The sequence below is a fragment of the Mustela putorius genome, unplaced genomic scaffold (genome assembly GCF_011764305.1).
Source record: "Mustela putorius furo isolate JIRA1106 unplaced genomic scaffold, ASM1176430v1.1 tig00000129_pilon_pilon_pilon, whole genome shotgun sequence".
Classification (NCBI taxonomy): domain Eukaryota; kingdom Metazoa; phylum Chordata; class Mammalia; order Carnivora; family Mustelidae; genus Mustela; species Mustela putorius.
In genome coordinates this window covers 17,494,789-17,513,800 of record NW_025421290.1, presented here as the reverse complement: position 1 = coordinate 17,513,800, position 19,012 = coordinate 17,494,789, and the positions used below count along the sequence as shown (strand labels likewise).

At 42.2% G+C, this 19,012-nt stretch overlaps 1 protein-coding gene and 1 long non-coding RNA gene across 15 annotated transcripts in view; one reads left to right on the top strand and one right to left on the bottom strand.

Annotated features, from left to right (window-relative positions):
- SYNE2 (spectrin repeat containing nuclear envelope protein 2) overlaps positions 1 to 19,012 on the bottom strand; it is a 330,781-nt gene that overhangs the window by 97,812 nt on the left and 213,957 nt on the right. For 12 of the 14 annotated variants that reach the window (XM_004738910.3, XM_004738907.3, XM_045070315.1 and 9 more), the window contains 8 exons: positions 16,952 to 17,074; positions 15,646 to 15,828; positions 13,093 to 13,224; positions 11,214 to 11,408; positions 10,370 to 10,444; positions 9,065 to 9,175; positions 5,122 to 5,208; positions 1,762 to 1,992 (listed from right to left, as the gene is read on the bottom strand). In XM_004738910.3, coding sequence (XP_004738967.1) covers positions 1,762 to 1,992; positions 5,122 to 5,208; positions 9,065 to 9,175; positions 10,370 to 10,444; positions 11,214 to 11,408; positions 13,093 to 13,224; positions 15,646 to 15,828; positions 16,952 to 17,074 — 1,137 coding nt within the window. Of the gene's footprint in view, positions 1 to 1,761; positions 1,993 to 2,151; positions 2,291 to 5,121; positions 5,209 to 9,064; positions 9,176 to 10,369; positions 10,445 to 11,213; positions 11,409 to 13,092; positions 13,225 to 13,341; positions 13,414 to 15,645; positions 15,829 to 16,951; positions 17,075 to 19,012 lie in introns of those variants that run through there. The other 2 variants (XM_013056991.2, XM_013056997.2) reach the window with 2 other exon arrangements.
- LOC106005949 lies at positions 2,202 to 12,289 on the top strand. Its single transcript, XR_001179713.2, has 3 exons — positions 2,202 to 2,297; positions 3,118 to 3,196; positions 12,039 to 12,289. It is a non-coding gene; the product is annotated as an uncharacterized LOC106005949 (long non-coding RNA).

The following is a 19,012-nucleotide window of genomic DNA, read 5'->3' as shown; positions in this document are numbered from 1 at the left end:
CAGCCAGAGAGAGAGAGAGGGAAGCAGGCTCTCTGCCGAGCAGAGAGCCCAATGCGGGACTCGATCCCAGGACTCTGAGATCATGACCTGAGCCGAAGGCAGCGGCTTAACCCACTGAGCCACCCAGGCGCCCCTGGGGCTTACTTTTTCACAGCAGGCCAGAACCATCAGCTCAAATTCTACTGGCACCAAACTTGAAGTGGGACCCACATCTGCTCCCTATCGTCGACACACAACTCTGGGGTCTGGAAGACCCTCGCCTCTGCTGCCCTCTGGAGCTCTCTGACATCACCTAGACCACACAAGTCCCTCTGGATTCCCTGCTCCCTGGGAGTTCCTCTGCTTTCCTTCCCTTCCAGGTCATGGCCCCACCTCTATTCCCTGCCACAGCCTCTGGAAGGGCGCCTACAGAGAGAGGGACTTTCCCAGGCCTTGAGCTCCTGCCAAAATGTTACCCAAAGCAAGCCTGTTGTGTGCTACTGCCACCTTGTGGTCGTGTCTTTCCATTGCCAGCCCCCAAATCCTTGATCTCTCTCCAAGGGCATGAGAAGGGGATTCTGGTGGTGCTCAAGGAAATCAGCATGGGGTCCATCCGGTCTGCAAAGCAATCAATGGGCAAATCTATCCTGCAGAGCTTTGCGTGGCTGAGACTTAACACCTTGAACATCTCAGGTGCCATTTAGCACAACACTGCTCTGTGTCGTGGTATGGTGTTTTCCAGACTCCTCTGGGCCTCACCAGGCACGCAGCAGCACCAGTATTTAAGGGAACCCACCCTACCAAGAGCTGACTTTGGGTGTCAGAGGTGGGGATTTCCTGGGGAAGGAGGTCTGCCTATCCACTGGGTACCCTATGAAGCAGGCATTGGATACCGTAGGGTTGTGCACCTTAGTGCGGAAAGGGGATGACCAAGGAGGGGCTACCTGCAGCTCCAATGGGCTATCATGGGAGGAGTTCCGCTGTGGTGGGGCCAGTGATACGGGGGCACTCTGAGAGGATGTCCTCATTCCTGGTGTCCACTATGGCAGACAAATGAGCCAATCAGGCTGAGATATTGGACCAAGGGTGATCTAACCACCCCTGGGGACACTGGATTATGCTGTGGTGAGGTCATCATTCTAGCTTTTCCCTGGAGGGACAGAGAGATCCCATCCTTTTGGTCGAGGCAGCAAATGTTACTCAAAATGACTAAAGGCAAGGTTTATCTTCCTGTCCCCTGTGCCCCCCACCCCGCCACTCCCCCAGCGAGATAGGAGCATTCACAGTAAAATGGCAGCAAAGGCCTTTTATGCTGTATCTGTGATCTTGCAAGTCAGGCTATTTGGTTTCACTTCAGAAGAATGGAAGTTCTAAGGACTTACTATGAATACAAGTAACAGCCTTCACTGAGCCCTTCTCATACACTTGATACACCTGACACTGGTTTTTGTGACTTATCTCATTGAACCCTGCAAAGTCCTATGAGATAACTGACCACATGAGGAAAATGAGGTAGAAAGCTAAGGTCCCCAAGTTCATAGTTAATGTGACGGAGCTGGATCCAGATTCTACATTCGGAGCTCTTAGCCACTACGGTCTCTCCAAATACTCTGCTTCCATAAATCTCAAAGAAGTACCCCAAGAACAAAAACCTGAGGCCAAGATAAACACAGGGGTCTGAGTAACAGGAAGAAATGCACTGTTGCTTTAAGAGAACTTCACCCAGTCTTGGAAGGTGATTGGTGAGGCGGCCAGCCATGAACTCCAACCCAGGAGCCTTACCTGGCACCCTACCAGCTGTTGTTCCACCACATGCTGCATGTCTGCATCTAACGTTTCCGGCTCGAACGCCACGTTGGCTTGGTGCAGCCACAGCTCCAGCTCGGCCACCTGGGTCTTGCAGGCATGGAGGATTTCCGCAGGCTCGGGCCCAAATTTCTCCACCGTGGACTCAAAAGCTCCTTGCTTGTCGGAAAAGCCCAGAGCAGCAGCCTTGAGAGGAGGTGTGGCACCCTATGACAAACCCAAAGATAAGCCAGCAGTGAAAAGCCATGGAATCCCAAGTTTGCAGATTTGAGCTTGCAAAAGGCTGGGAACTTCCAGCATTTCCCCCAGTTATGAGAAAACAAGTAAATAAGGGCAGAAGAAGTAAGAAAGAAGAGAAAAATGCACCTCCACACTCATAGCAACTATCACGTGACCTCGTGCTCCAGGTTTCCAAGCAGCCGATCCGCATGTACACAGGTGGTGTTCCCAGGCACAGAGGACGCAAACGGGCTTCGCAGCTCATTAAACAGCGAGTGGGCCCCGGGAGACAGGTGAGAGGGTGTGGGTGTGTGTATCTGAAACTTTGCAGCGAATTGGCCAGCGTATGAATTTGTGTGACACATGATTAAGCAATGCTTACATTGCTGTGAGCTCTGATCAAACAGGAAAAAAAGGCTCTTTACACACCGGCTGGGATACAAGGAAATGTGCCACACACTCAACAAGTAGATTTTAAAATATTGTAGCTTTTCTTTTTTTTTTTCCCCCCCTGATATGCATGCTATTACTCATCTAAATTTCTCCCTGTTGAAAGTAGTGTGAGTCAACTAATGAGCTTTAGTGGGGTAATCTGGAAATTTTTCTTCTGTTCTTATGAGAGAGTCCCTGAAACTGCTTTTCACTGTCTAGATACTCAAATATTACTGAGTTCAGGTGCTTACACTAAAGTACAAAGCAAGCATGATATAAGATGTGTTCTTACTGAAGCACCTGGGTGGCTTATTGATCCAAAAGAAAAATTTCTTCTGGATACCAAATCGAGTATTCTATTAATAATATAGCAGATGCTTTCAGGAATGCCTGCCTGGCTCAGTCAGTTAACAGTCTGCCTTCAGCTCAGGTCATGATCCCAGAGTCCTAGGATCGAGTCCCACACTGGGCTCCTTGCTCAGCAGGAAACCTGCTTCTCCCTCTGCCTGATGCTCCCCGTTTGTGTGTGTGTGTGTGTGTGTGTGTGTGTGCACATGCGCTCTCTTTCTCTCTCTGACAAATAAATAAATAATCTTTAAAAATATATATTAGGTATTTTCAATATGGAAGTAAAAGTAGATCTGATACACAGATGTATTTGCTTCTCACATCCTTTTCCAGAATACTGAAAGATTCTATCAACCCTTCTAGAGAAATGCTTTCAGGAATTTGTGTTTGCTCTACAAGATTATTGATCTCAGTAAGTATTTATTATGATTACGATAAACTACAATATTTTCTATATAAGACTTTGCTAACTACGTGTTAGCATCTAAAATAGTTCACAAATGTATACCCTAACTCAACTCAAAGGCAGAAAAATTCCCAATGTCTACAGAATTTTGTACAACAAAAGTAAACAAAACAGGCAAGTGGTAACAACAACATGCAGGGTGTGAAAATATCCATTTTTCACACACATGGTGAGTATTAGGAAAGCTGGCTTAGCAGAAGTGTCTCTGAGTTGCACCTGCTCCTCCGACCATGTATTAACTTCACCTGTATGATCTTTACTAACAAAACACTATTTCTCCCGTGCCTTCAAGTCAATATTTTTATTTAAGAATAACCTTTCTTGAAGAAAGTCTTCCATTGCCTTCTGTTTCTCTGCACAACTGGGTCTGCACTTGGGAGTCTCCTGGTTTCAATTTTCTTTTTTTAATCCTGATTTTTTTTTAAATCCAGATTTCTTAAAAGCAACAGTGGTGTGATTTTACGGCCAAACACCAACTGCCAGTCAACTAATTAACTTCTAGTTTTCAGATATTGCTGGCAAAGATTGGGGGATCCTCTTTTTTTCTCAGCCAAAATAACAATCATTAATATTACCTAATTAGTCTGTGATAACAGATTTACCATCGACCTTCTTTATTTATTCAAAAACATTATTTGAGCACCTATCATGGGCCACACACATTTTTTAATGGCAATATTGAGTTTCTTTCCTTTTTCACTAACTCGTTGAATTAATGAGAAAACAAGGAAGCTGGGTAACTAATCTGGGCTTTACTTGCTAGTTATTTGACACTGAAGAGAATCCAAAGGTGAACGGAAGGGGAAAAAAGAATATTTGCAACCATAGAAACTGCACTTGCAAAGGTGGCCTGGGAAACCTGCCAGTAACCAGTTCACCCACCCCTTTTTATAGTCAAAGAAACCTAAGTTCATTTAATGCTTAAGCAATTCACTCACCACTCATTTTACCACTTTGCTTCTGAGAAGCTTGGGCCCATGTGTTAGTTACTTGCCTGAGGTAACACAGCTCTACCATCTTTTCATTCAGAGTCTACAGTTTCCCCCCACAATTATACCCCTGCTAAATATCTCTTCTAAATGGCAGCCCTAAATTCTAAAACCAGAAATGATTTAAGTGACTGTTTTATGATTGTGCATTTCAGGGGGGGGGGCACTCAAAAGTATTACCCCAAGCATTTCTTGTTAAAGAGAATTATGTCCTCTCTACCACGTAACCATAAATTAGTAATACCCAACCCCTTACTGGGCTCAGGGGCCAGGCCACCATGCTTCAATCCCTGACTTCATTATGCCTTGGGGTCCACAAGTCCACATTCTTCACATGACTTTGCTGATGCTCTAGCATCCAAGTCAGGCTCTCGCTTGGTGAATGTCACACAGCTTGGTTTCTGCACTGACAGGCCACTGATCGAAGTAACAGGATTCAGTTAAAGTGCGAGCTAATTTTCTGGCGGTGGCTGTATTTCATGTCAAAATACCGATGCTTTGAATTTACTCCTTAATATTTTACAGTCAATTCTACAAACATCTCTAGTCTCCCCCCTGCCAGCACCACTGTACACAAATTTGTTACATAAGTTACAGCTACAGAAGAAAGAAGTAGCTATTGGTGGAAAGGCTAGCTAGCTCTGGATATTTAAGGGTGAGCAAGCGCTAAATCCTTCCTCGCTCTGCACCATGCTTACATGCTAGGTCACTGATGGCAAATCTTCCAGTCCTCCAGCTTGCCAGCACATATGAAGATGCTTAAGTTGACAAAGAACTCTTGCCTTGATATACAAAGTATTGCAAACACAGAGAGCTGGTCAGCTCTGTGTGCTCGCCCAGGTACCCGAGCAGTTTGCTTGTTACCGGTAGGGACTTACTTACCTCCTCTCTTTGGTTGGGACTCGGTGAGTCTGATGTAAGACTCTGGGCCACTGGATTATCACATGTGCTTATTTTCTCAGCTGCCTCCTGTAAAGAAGAGAACTAGAAGTCCAGAAAACTTCCTGCCTTGGCTCATTTTACGTATCACTTGATTGCAGAAATGTCCAGAAAAGTCAGGCACATTTTGAGAAAAGTTGGTTCGTTAGGGGGGGAAAAAATCAGTTCCCTCAGGTTTGTCTTTATTTGAAAGACTTGAATTTTCCAAAGCTCTCTAGTTAATGAGGAACCTACAAGGAAATCTATACAATTCTGTATTTAAGTGGATTAATAGAACTAAAATTAAGTGAAATTATATGCTAAAGTCCACCTTTCAAATAAAAGGGGGAAAGATTAACTTATTAAATTTGGGAGCTATTCTGGTATTTCGTGAGAAAGTATAACCAAATCACTGTCTCACTCCTAATAATGGATTCTAATTGTATCTAATATTCATTAATTAATTTTTAGAGACAGTGCAAGCAGGGTTGGGGGGGTAGAGGGAGAGAGGGAGAGAGAGAATCTCAAGCAGACTCCACGCCCAGCATTAAGTCCAACATAGAGGTTGATCTCACAACCCTGAGATCATGACCTGAGCCAAAATTAAGAGCTTGTCAGTCAATCAACCAACTAAGTCACCCAGGTGCCCCTGTATCTACTATTTAAATGTAAAAGTTATACCCAAAAAACTCTCTTACAAAAAAGTGACTCTTTTTCTAATCTAGCAGTGGGGAAGACTTTGAAAGCATGACAAGAAAGGGAAAGAATGTTAGTATTAGCAACATAAAAAAATAATAATGTTTACCTTCCAAAGCATCATAACCTAAGTTAAAAATAAATGAACAGACAGATAATAGCTTACAATGTGTTAATATCCTTAATATATATCCTTATAAGTCAGTAAGGAAAACATCAAACCCTATGTAGAGAAAAAGTCAAAGGGCATGAGCAAGCAACTCATAAAAGAAGAATACAAAACAGGAACACCTGGGTGGCAGAATCACTTAAGTGTCCCCATCCTGGTCCAACTCTTGGTTTTGGCTCATGTCATAATCTCAGGGTCATGAGATCAAGCCCCACATCAGGCTCCTTACTCAGAAGGGACTGGGCTTCAGACTCTCCCCCACTTTGCCTCCCCCCACCCCACCCCTCTTGCACATGTGCACACGTGCTCTCCCTCTCTCAAGTGAATAAATACATCTTTAAAAATAAGAATACAAAAGTCAATAAACACATATTCAACATTCTTAGAACATAAATGTTATTTAAACCACTGGATAAGCCTGGCTAAAACTGAAAATAACCCATGTCAGTTTGGGGCATTTCCATGCATTCCTGTAAGGAAAAAAACGGATATGGTGTTTCCAGAGGGCAAACTTTCTAGTTTGATAATGTGTGTGACACTTAATGGATGTATACTTTGACCCAGCACTCCCAATTAAGTTAACCAAGGTTAAACATTGGGAAAATCATATCGACACAAATAATTAATATCATGTGGTAGGAAAAATATAATCGACGAATCTTGTTTGTTACAAGCTGCATGATCTCAGATAAGTTAACTGGGCTTCTCTGAGCCTATGAGGTGGGACCACAACGACCTTACTCATGCATGTGATTACTCAACAAGATGACATATAGAAAGCATCTAAACGTAACTAACAAAATGTTACTTTTCAGCTTCTTATACTGAAAACAAGAGATGCTATTAGAAAGGTACAAATCAGAACTAAAAGTAAAGCTTAGGCAAAACTAGAAAGGGAGGTCAGGATAGTGAAATCTGGAAAGGCTAAGAAGAATGCATTTTACTCAGCAGATAATCAGAATCTGGTAATCAGATCATGGTTTAAGGGAGAGTCATCAGTTACTAAGATGCACTCAGCAAAATAACTGGAGGCTCTAAAACCAATTAGAAGGCTATTCCACAAGTCCAGGGCAGAGTCACAACTGCCTGGAATAGGATGGCAAAATCATGGGAAGGAGGATGTCAAGACTGAATGGACATCACTTGGCCACTGACTGGACATGGAAGGCAAGAGACGTGATGTACCTGACAAGACTCTGAAGTTTGTCTTAGACTCTGAGGAAATTGTGGTGCCATCAACAGACATGGAGAAATTAGAAGCAGCGGTGTTTGAAGAAGTTGGTAAAATGACTTGAGATGAAGGAAACACCTCCAAAAAGAGAAATCTATCAGCAAGGTAGAAATGTAAAACAGACTTAAAGGAAAAGTCAAGACAAGAGGCTTGATGCGGGGATCACTGGCACAGAGGGGACTACCAAACCTACAGGAGATAAAACTGCCCTGAGGGAAATGAAGGAAAGAAGGGGACAGAACACCAGACAAATGTCCACCATCATGTGGCTGGGGCAAGAGAAGGTGACAGAGGAGGGGTTGCAGGGAGAGGAGACCAGAGGGCGCAGAATTTAGAAAGCCAAAGGAACCCTGCATTTCACGAAGGAAAAGATGCTGATAGTGTCTAAAGCTGGAGAGATTAGTAAGGATTAGGACTCATTAAGGGGCACTACACTGATGTTTTAATAGTCATTGGCAATTTAAACATAGCCAGGGGCAAAAATTTGATTTATAATCAGGGGCCAAAGGTGTGAAGCCCCCAGTAAAGACCTCTGGGTATGAACAAGAGGAAGCATAGTAAATGACCCAAGGGAAGCAGGATGGAGAAAGTCAATGCATTAAAGTACCATGCTGAGCCCAGTACAGGACATAAACATGTAAAAGATCAATTCTTTGCCATTCGCTGAACTGTGTCTGTATGTGCATAAAAGTGTGGTTAAGTCCCAACTGAGGTTCAGAATGCTTCCAGGATGAAGGGAAGGCGGAGGCTTCTTGGAGGAGGTGGAAGATGACAGGCCCTGGCGGGTCACTGAGCACGCTGTCTACAGGCCGGCTGGGAGAGAAGGGCCTTCCGGGCATACAAGGCAGTCTCTAAGACAGTCTGGGCTTTGGGATGCTCAGCTGGTTTAGAAGGGTGGGACCACGAGGGAGAAAGACTTGCTGGAGGTGAGGAGACTGACTACATCTCAGATAGAGAGGGAAGGAACCAGTCAAGAGGCAGAGTTGGTGCTGAGGTTTAATGAAAGGACTGGCCTGGGGGCGGAGGGGCAGGGGGGAGCCCTGGACCAGAGCCAGGATCCGGAGGCAGGTGGCCATGATGCTGGGATATTTCAGAACAAGGGGAAAACATCGTTTTCACATTAGCTTATAATGATTTTCCAAGGTAAGGGCACTTGGCCTTTAGTCTGAGAGGCTGGAGAAGGTTTGGAAGGTCACAATGAACAAAAAGAGATTAATACACATTACACACTACCTTGTTCAAAAAAGAGGATTAAAGGGAGACTCTTCTTCCAATTACTCCCCAAAGAGAGGTGTGTCAAATGCTTTGAAACACTATGGTGAACCTTTTAAAGAGGGGCTCCTAGGGGCGCCTGGGTGGCTCAGTGTTAGGTTAAGCCTCTGCCTTGGGCTCAGATCATGATCCGGGATCCTGGGATCGAGCCCCGCATCAGGCTCTCTGCTCAGCAGGGAGCCTGCTTCCCCCCCCTCTCTGCCTGCTAGTGATCGCTCTGTCAAATACATTAAAAAAAAAAAAAATCTTAAAAAAAAATAAAGAAGGGCTCCTTTGATCATGTTAGTCTGAATTCTTGCATATGGAATTCTCAGAAAATACTCTCCTGTTATCATTGAGTACACAACAGAAATGCAAATAATAAGCAAGTACTTGGCTGTTTTTGAATTTGTGCAGAAGTAATGGTGAGAAACTTACAACAAATTCAGCCCCCGCAAGTTCCCTCCCTAACAGTCTTTCAACCAAGAAATTCCTTGGACTTACGTCCTTTACTGTCCCTGTGAACTCTCAACCACCCATTTGGTTATGCTCAGCATTACCTGAACGATGGTTCCAGAGGACGAGGATGCTCTATCTTCCTCCACATCCCTATCATGCTTCCAGAGTGAAGACCAAGACCCAGAAGACGGCTCTGCTTTCTTATCTCCGTTCTAACACAGTAATCAAGGGATTAGTGACGAAGTCATTTCCTACCATCCTCACAGCATCCTACTTAGCTCTCCTGGAAAACTCAGTTTATCAGGCAGTGTAACCATAGCCCTTAATTCCCCACCTCCTGTTTTTCACCCCTTTCTTCGGCTAACTAAGTCACAGGAGTCCAAATGCGGTTGACCTTCCTGAAGCCTAAAAGATATTCTGAAAAGTTGGAAGTCAGCTCACATCTCTCGAGAAGGTTCTTTCAAATGGCGCTTTAGGAATTTCATCTGCTTTGGTAAATGTAACCTTAAATGTTATCTTTAAATAACGGCCTGATGAACATGCGTTTTGCTGTTGCCAAAGACAAACAGGGGATATTATAAACGTATCAGCTCAGAGACAAATAGAGGTCTTAAATTAGAACCACACGCCCAGGCTGTCTATTCTTGGCCCCAGTTCCTCCTCTGTTCTCACTCTTCCGTCTGCCGTGAAGGGGCATCATCAGATTACAAAGCTGGTGGTCTGAGCGTGCAGCGTGCCTGCGCTCTCCCTTGTCCTACCCCCTGTTCCATGCTGTCCTGGTCTACAGGGAAGCCGGTGGTTCCATGTGAGAGTGGTGCTAGTCCATAAAATGAGCAGAGAAAGTGTCTAGTGGTGACATGTGAGACACAGAGAAGACCGATTGCTGCAATTTTCTTCCTTTCGGCACAAGACCCATCATAACTTTTGTTTTTAAAGTATGAAACGAAAATTAATACCAGGAAAGACAACTATCCATGTCCCCTTCAATCTGTTCTAACGAAGTCGTAAGGATGAGTGGTGTTAGCTGCTAACACAATGCTGTTTCACACTAATTCAAATCTGAAAAAATTAAGTTCTACAAAGCACACTAGGAGTGCCAACCCAGCAACATACTCTCCCAACTTCAGAGGATATACTCAGAAGTCAGGATATGACTAAGAACTGCACCTCCTCCCTTCTGCTAACGAGTGTGTCTGAATTGCATTTCTCCCACTCGGGCAAGAAGTAGATTTAGACGCTCTTGACATTAATAATGTAGGAGAATGGCTTCAATCGCCCTTATAAAACAGTGGCATTATGTTTTAAAATCCTTGTGTTTCCATTCATTTTTAAGAGCTTCCCATTGAACTGAACTTCTTTTAGCGATCGGTTCTCCTGCAATATAATGAGAAAATCATGTTCCTTACTTCGCTCTTCAGGGAGCTCTCTTCCGCCTCTTCCGTGAGCGCTGGCAGGAAAGACATGGAACCGGTTTTGTTCACCTGAAAGGCACAGCACAAACACTTATAGCCGCTTTGCTGGTCAACATCCCCAGGATCCCGGCCCGGCTGCATCTTTATGTAGCTAATTGTTCACTCGCTTAATTCAAGAAGCCCACCCACCCACGCAGGTCAGATCTATATCCCTTTTACCCACATCGCTCCCTGTGGCCCGTCCTCCAACAGTTCAAAATGGGATCCACCACTGTGGGCTCCAAGCGGGCTTAGAGTGGGGTCAGGTCCATTTTTGACTTTGCACTGAGCTAACCGGTTGGGACAAAGATCCTTCCAGGAATGCTCCCAGCCTCCTGCCCGTGGAGTTCCATTCACACCTCAAGGAACCTGGGCCTAAGAATTCCAGGTTGAGTTCAGAACAGACCCAGCCTGAGGATTTATATTCCCTAGTGAACAATTTCAGGCAAATAGCTCCACTTTTAAAATTCCCATAGGCCAGGGACGCTTGGGTGGCTCAGTGGGTTAAAGCCTCTGCCTTCAGCTCAGGTCATGATCTCAGGGTCCTGGCATCAAGCCCCGCATTGGGCTCTCTGCTCAGCGGGGAGCCTGCTTCCTCCTCTCTCTCTCTCTCCGCCTGCCTCTCTGCTTACTTGTGATCTCCGTCTATCAAATAAATAAATAAATAAAAATCTTTAATTAAAAAAAAAATCCCATAGGCCCTCACCCTAGATGCCACAGGCTTTTCAGGGGACAAATAACACCGATTCAGCACTCCCGTGGGGGAGTGGGACCAACATTAGCCTGAAGTCCTACCCACCTTCCACTCAGAATCCCTCTCGGCCACTCCCTCCTCCTCTGATGCTCCGCTTGACAGCATTTCTTGTTCTAATGCTGGTTGGTCTTGCTGTAAATGCTGGTGAAGGGTTAGTATGGCAGCCTTCAGGTCCACCAGCAGGTTCTCCTTCTTCTGGTTCAAACTCAGAATCTGCTTCTCCATACCTTCGATATCTCCCTGTGCAGAAAGAGCGTTTGTATCGCTGTGAGCCATCTGAGGCTGCTGCCTGCCCCCAGGAGCTCGCATCATTTGGTATGAGGGGGTGATGAGTGTTCTATGCTATTTGGTGTGCAGAGCCAGGAGTGAATGTCTGGGATGGTACAGCTCCTCCCCACCCTGGCTGTGTTGCCAAATGACCTGTCAAGGGTTTATAAGCTCCCTCATAGGATGACTTAGCTTCACTGGACAACCCGGTCCATCAGATTCACACTTGTTAATACTAACACTTATTTTTGCAGAAAACACAACAGAGTTTTCTGCAAAGGTAAGTGTTAGTATTAGCAAATGTGAATTTTTAAAATATCAACTATGGAAAGGTTGACATATTTGGAGGATCTGTGTAACTGGCCAAACGAAATTTTCCACACGACCAAGCATGATGTCATAAAACCATGCACAGTTAGAAGATCCATTCAAAATACAAACAGGCCAATGAACCTTAATCCAAGGGCATGAAAGTTCATTGACATGGCTTTGGATTCCATTTAACGACTAAACTGGGAGTAACTTCTACTGGTTGGAGTTTAGTTTCAAAGAATCGCTACAATTATTCAAAAGGGTTATTAAAATATTCCTTTCTTTTCCAAGTACATGTTGTTGAGAGGCTGGGTTGTTTTCATATACTTCAAACAAAACTACATACCTCAACAGACGGAATGCAGAAGCAGACGAGAACCTAGCTGTCTTCTACCAAGCCAGACATTTGAGATTTGCAAAAATGTAAAATGAAGTCCTTCTTCTCACTACATATCCTTTTGGAAACTGTAACTTCTTTCATAAAAATGTTATTTCTATCAATATGTAATGGGTATATTTTTATTTTAAAATAAACTAAATTATTTTTACATGTTTTGAGTTTTCATTTCTTTCTCTATCAGTAGATATGATTCACATAAACCAAAGCTCTTTGGGGTCCTCGTATTTTTTAACGTAATGGGAATTTAACAGATTTACCATACTGAGTCTTTAATGTTGAGTCTGCCTTACTGAGTCTACCACCTAGTAGGTGTGTCCCCTTAGACCCCTTTGTTGGTAATTTGCTTTAGACCTCACAGCTAGCTAGTTTCACAACCCGGTTTGGAATACTGTAGCATTGGCCTGCCCAATCAGCTTGATAGTAGGATAAACGCAGCTCTTTACAACACTTGGCACACACTCAGGTTTTTTTGTTATAGAAACATTAATTCAAAAATAAAGACTAAATTAAAAAAAAAAAAAAAAGCCTAGCAGTAGAGGGTCAATATGAACACCACTATAACTGGGTCTATAGGATGTTGCTAATTATGGCATATGGAAATACTACTTAGTATATGTTTTCATTACAACAGGGTTCAGGGTCTTTACCTACAAAGAGCCCAGCCCACCCACCCTGCCTGGCCCCCATCTCAAAAAGCGAGATGGAAAGTCAAGTTGTCTAAACATCCTGTGTTATACCAGCTTCTTCAGTAGCAGAGCAAATCCAGACCTAAATGCACCTCTTTTATGAAACAGGAATGGAAAGGAAGGTACACATAACGTACCTTCAACTGGAAGAAAGAAGGAAGAAACACATCATACCATCCCAAAGGCAGATTCTAGACACCAAGGGCTTGGTAAGTGATTACAGAATGAACTGCAGGGCAAATAAATGAAAGAGACATACCTGTGCTTCTGTTAGGTTGGCAGCTTGGTCTGGTGATACACATTCATGGGAGAACTCAGCTGAATAATTATTTAAGATCTGCTTCAAATTTTCTATGTCTTCATTGCATTCATCAGTCTGTTTTATGACAATCTATAAAATAAGCCCCCCAAAAGAAGAATCTTTGTCATAATCTAAAGACTAGATTCATGGATTACTTTCAACGTCCATCCCCACCACAAGTTTCAATCAATTACAACAAATACACACCCACACTGTTTGTAAGAGAAAATGGTAGCCTAAATATGAAGAGAAATAGAGCTGGTGCCTGACTTTCTTGCTCTACTGGATGCCGGGACACCCTGAGCAGCACTCGGAGTACAAGCATAATAAGACACGCCTTTGCTCTTAAGTATTTCCGGTTTAGTGGGCTTATTCTGGGAAGCATTTTATGGCACGTTAACAGGAAGTTGCCAAGTTTTATGAAAATACAGGCTCTTTTAATGCCTGCTCCATATGAAGTTTTCCACACAGAAAGGTGACATGACTATTTGGAGTGGAAAGGGCATGTGATCTGAGAGATGATGAATTTTCCCAATGAACCACGTCCTCACCCAGCAGCCCTTGGGATTAGTGATGTGCATTTTATGAGTAAGAGGTTGAGGGTTCAAGAGCAGTCTGAGTTTGTAGGAGGAAATGGCAAAGCTAACCAGAACAACACACTGAATCTAGTGTTAAGTACTGAAGCTCAAACCTATCTGTGTACTAAACGGTATGTTCAAAGTATGATAGAAAGATAAAGGGTAGCGATTTCCTTGGTACGCTACACAATGAAGCAAAACGCCTTTTAAAGCTTCCAAGTTCCTGACCAGTGTAGAATTCTTCCTCGTATTTTCTTTAATATTTAATCAGAATTTTAGCTGTAGGCTAGAAATAACTAAATATGTTCACTGAACACACCTGATCCCTAGCCCTCAATAACAAGCTACATCCTATTACCCACCCACCCAAGTAATTTGTCTTATTTTCCATAATGAGAGGACTTACAATATTCAAAATAGAAATTAAAAGAAATGTACCATATTCTAATGATTTTCATTACCACTGGCTTACTTAATTTTGAAATACATGAGATGACATCCGATTTCCACCTACACAATAACAATGGAAAATTTTAGCAGCACAGTTTGAGACCTAACTTGACACAAAATATAATTTCCTCTTCTATTTCCCCTCTTCTCATCCTATGAAGAAGACACTTGATAGCATAGTTACAACTGTTATTTTCTTTTCCTGACCAGGAAACCAAAAAAGCAGGAAAAAGGCATAAAAAGAATAGATCAAATTTTCTCTCTCTTTGTTTTCTTCTATCGTATTAAAAAGCAGTACAGAGAGCACCGATTTTTTTTTCTCCCTGTGGTTGTTAGGAAATGACATCTGCTGGTCAGTAGCCAGTAGCTTTTATGAGCTAAGACTCAAACCAGAGGTTACAGTATCTTCAAATCTTAGGAGAACACAGAGTAGCCAGTTAAATGGGAATGAAACTGAAGAGGGACAAAGAGCAGCTTTCTCCCTATAATCAGGTGGCGGCTGGAAATAGGGGAAAAAACAGAAAAAAAAAAAAAAAACCCTTTTCTCCTACCCCAGCCCATCTAATCAGGAAAAGCCAGTGGGTGGTTGGGAGAGTAGGGTGGATCTGCCAATGGAGTTGAAAAATCTGTGGAATTTAAGGCTCTTTTGGCAACTTTCTGTTCTTGTGAAAGTGGTTATTAATCTAGTAAAGCAAACCAAAGAAAAATGTAATTTCTATCTAATAATTATTCCTGACCTGGGCCTGGAGATCAGTCAAAACATAAGAATTAAAAAAAAAAAATTTTTAAAAACACAAACAGAACAACAACAAAAAAAAAAAACCCAAAAAACCAACCTGCTGGGGAGAGGCTGAAAGATTAGAAGGAAGAGACCCTGGTATGGAGAATAAATGATAATAGGAGTCTAGAAATCCAAATTCCTGTCTTATTTGCACACAAATGAATATGGACACAAGTGAACTCCGTGGTCTTTCAGCAAGTCATCTAACCTTCTGACTCTTGTCCCCTTATATGGAAAAATAAGGCTGGCAAGGTGCCTCCTCTAACTATCATATGTTAGAGAATAAAATGAAATGATTAATAGAAAAGGAACTGAGATGTACAGAGAGGTTATTGTGGTGCTGGTTACTGTAAGCGTCTCATGAAATTGCAAATACACTGCTCAGGTTCAAATCTCTCCCCACAGCAGTTACTTGTGGAGGTCTTCAATAACTGTGGGATAGAATCAAACAGATCATAACTATGCTTTAGTGCCTCTGACCCAAGAAGAGTTAAGAACTGAGAATCTGAGCAGTAAGATACTCTCTTTTATCAAATGTCTCCTCCTGGATAGTAATACTGGAAGAGAACAGAAAGGAATCAACAAAGGCATTCTTGGGGTCATAAGAATCTCACCGACCCAACCACTAAAACTGAAAACAAAACCATCCTTTGCCACACATTTTCAGCCAATAAGTTGGCCGTCATCATCATAATGGCTCACCCTTAATAGTTCATTTTGTTCCCGAGTCACATTGTCCAACAGTTTAATATCCTGTAAAAGCTGGTTTGTTCGCTGAAACACAGGTAGAGGTTTCATTCCTGCCTGGGGCCTCTGCAGTTCTACTTGGTAAGACATGAGTTCAGCAATGGCTTTCTTCACGGGACGGATGTTTTCAAGTATGACCTTAATTGCATCAGATAAGCATGATAGATCAATGAAAAGAAATGGCCACTGAAAGTCTGTACAAAATGAAAATACTGTATGATTTAGTCTTTAATCTCTAATTTTTATTTTTAAAGCATTTCTTTGCCTCAGACTCAAAAGAATGCTCAGATCACTTGTGACCAGATAGCTAAAAGTCTCGGGAAAGAAGGCCTGGGGCAAGAGTAACCCACCAGGGCTAGGTTCTGTGTTTGGACCACCCCAGCCTTCCTTCTCTTCCCTTCTCCGTCCCTCTCTGCAGAACTGGTGCTTTTGAGTGAGCTGTGCAAGGACAAGTGCTGTCTTTGACATTCAGAGCACCTGAGCCTAGCATGGGGCCTCCCACAGGAGGCGCTCAAAAAAATACTTGATTGAATGGTACTGCCAAATTTCCGAAGTCCCAAAAAATATAATAATATTTCGCTTGACTGACATCTGCTCCAACAAGACCTGGATTTATATAATCCTGGGAGATAGGTATCAGAACTTCCATGTCACAGTAAGGAAACGGAGTACACAGAAGTTAGAAGACCCTGGGATTAGGCAGGGCTGGGATTAGAGCCCAGGAGACCTGATTCCAAAGCACAGGCTCCTAACTGCTAGGCTGAGAGGGCAACAGTGTCCATATGCTGATCCAGATCCTGTGCTGGGCTCTGTACATACTTGTCCAGTACAAACACCACAATACCAATGTGCAGATATGGAAGAGAACCCAGAAATGTTAACTAATTGCTTGAAGTCACATAGCCTGTAAGCATGCACTTGGGTCTAGAACCTGGTTCTCTTGACTTACAGGCTCAAGCTCTTGAACTATTAAGCACCGGGATTTGATGTTAAGGCAAAATTCCAAAACTTTGACGTTTTCAGAAGAAATTAAATGAAAACAACAACAAAAAAACCTACAAGAAAACTACCTTTTTATAGAGAGTACTGCATGATTTAAAACGTGGTATTTATTGTCATTCCTATCTATTTCCCAATTTTATTTTGGTATTACTCTAGCAAGACTAAGTACTTTTTATCATATTGTATTATTATATATTAAAAAATAAATGTAATAATTATTATGAGAAAATGTTTTTAATAATGATCCATGCTTCCTTACCTCTCCGTGCTTAAGATGTTCTTCTGGTGAAAAATCAAATATTTCTTTTGATAAGAGGACAGCTTTGATTTTTGAAACTTTTTTTTCTACTGATTTTACTTCAGTTTCGATAGCCACCACATCCTAGAATTTCAGAAACAAAAACTCTCATGCAGTATATATTGTAATGTTAATAATGTAAAAAACACAATTTATTGCTATGTATTCTATTTAATCAAAAATGTTTGTCACTTGTACCTCTTAAAAATTAACCAAGTCTATCTCCAACAAATGGTGTTAGGAAAACTGGATAGCTATCTGTATCTTATACCATACACAAAAATAAATTAAAATGGATTAAAGACCTAAATATAAGACTTGAAATCATAAAAATTCTAGAGAAGCACAAGGCTCTGCCTTCTTTAACACTGGCCATAACATCTCTCTAGCTTTGTCTCCTGAGGCAAAGGAAACAAAAGCAAAAATAAACCACTGGGTCTACATAAAAACAAAAGCTTCTGCAGAACAAAAGAAACAATCAAGAAAACTAAAAGGCATCCTATGGAACAGGAGATGATATGTGCAAATGACATATCCAATAAAGGGTTAGTACCCAAAATATATAAAGAACTTATACAGTTCAATACCAAAAAATCCAAGTAATACAATTAAAAATGGGAAGAAGATGTGAACAAGCATTTCACCAAAGAAGACATCCAGATGGCCAACAGACACATGAAAAGATGCTCAACATCACTGATCATCAGGGAAATGCAAATCAAAACCACAATGAGAAATCACCTCACACCTGTCAGAATGGCTAAAATAAAAAACGCAAGAAACAGGTGAGGGCAAGGATGTGGAAAGAAAAGAAATGTGTGCTGTTGAGGGGAATGCAAACCGGTGCAGTCACTGTGGTAAACAGTATGGACAACCCTCAAAAACTTAAAAAAGAACAGAATTCTATTCTATTCTAAAAAGAGAATAGAGTAGAACAGAAAAAAAAAAAAATGATCCAGTAATTCCACTACTGGTAAAGAATACAAACATGCTAATCTGAAGAGATCTAGTACCCTATGTTTATTGCAGCATTATTTATAATAGACAAATTATGGAAGCAGCCCAAGTGACCATTGACAGATGAGTGCATAAAGAATATGTAGGATGTGTGTGTGTGTGTGTGCGTGAGAGAGAGAGAAAAAGAGAGAAATGGAATATTACTCAGCCATTAAAAAGAATGAAATCTTGCCATTTGCAACAAGATGGATGGATCTAGAAAGTATGATGCTAAGTGAAGTCAGTCAGAGAAAAGACAAATACCGTATGACTTCACTTATATGTGGAATTCAGGAAACAAAACAAATGAACAGAGTGGGGAAAAGAGACAAACCAAAAAAGAGATACTTAACCATAGAGAACAAACTGATGGTTACTGCAGGAAAGGTGGGTTGGCAATGGGGGAAACTGGTGAAGGGGATTAAAAGTGTACTTATTGTGATGAGCCCTGAGCAACATGCAGAACTGCTGAATGACTCTACTGAATGCCCGAAACTAATGTTAACAATGTACGTTAACTATCCTGGAATTAAAAAAACCAAGCCAGGGGCGCCTGGGTGGCTCAGTGGTTTGGGCTGCTGCCTTGGGCTCAGGGTCCTGGGATCGAGCCCCACATCGGGCTCTCTGCTCCGCAGGGAGCCTGCTTCTCTCTCTCTCTCTCTCTCTCTCTCTCTGCCTGCCTCTCTGCCTACTTGTGATCTCTGTCTGTCAAATAAATAAATAAAATCTTTAAAAAAAAAAAAAAAACCAAGCCAAAACAAAAAACTAGTAAAATGTACATAGATGTTGACTGCTTTCAATAAAAATGTCATTCTATTAACAGCATGTCAAACTATAAAGCACTGCTTATACTATACCTTCTTGAGATAAAACTTCTCTTAAGGCCAATTTTCAATTACACTATGAGAAGAAAAGTATTATGCATCTAAGTCAATTTTTTTTTTTAAAGATTTTGTTTGTTCATGAGAAACAGAGAGAGGGAGGCAGAGGCAGAGAGAGGAGGAACCCGATGCAGGACTCGATCCC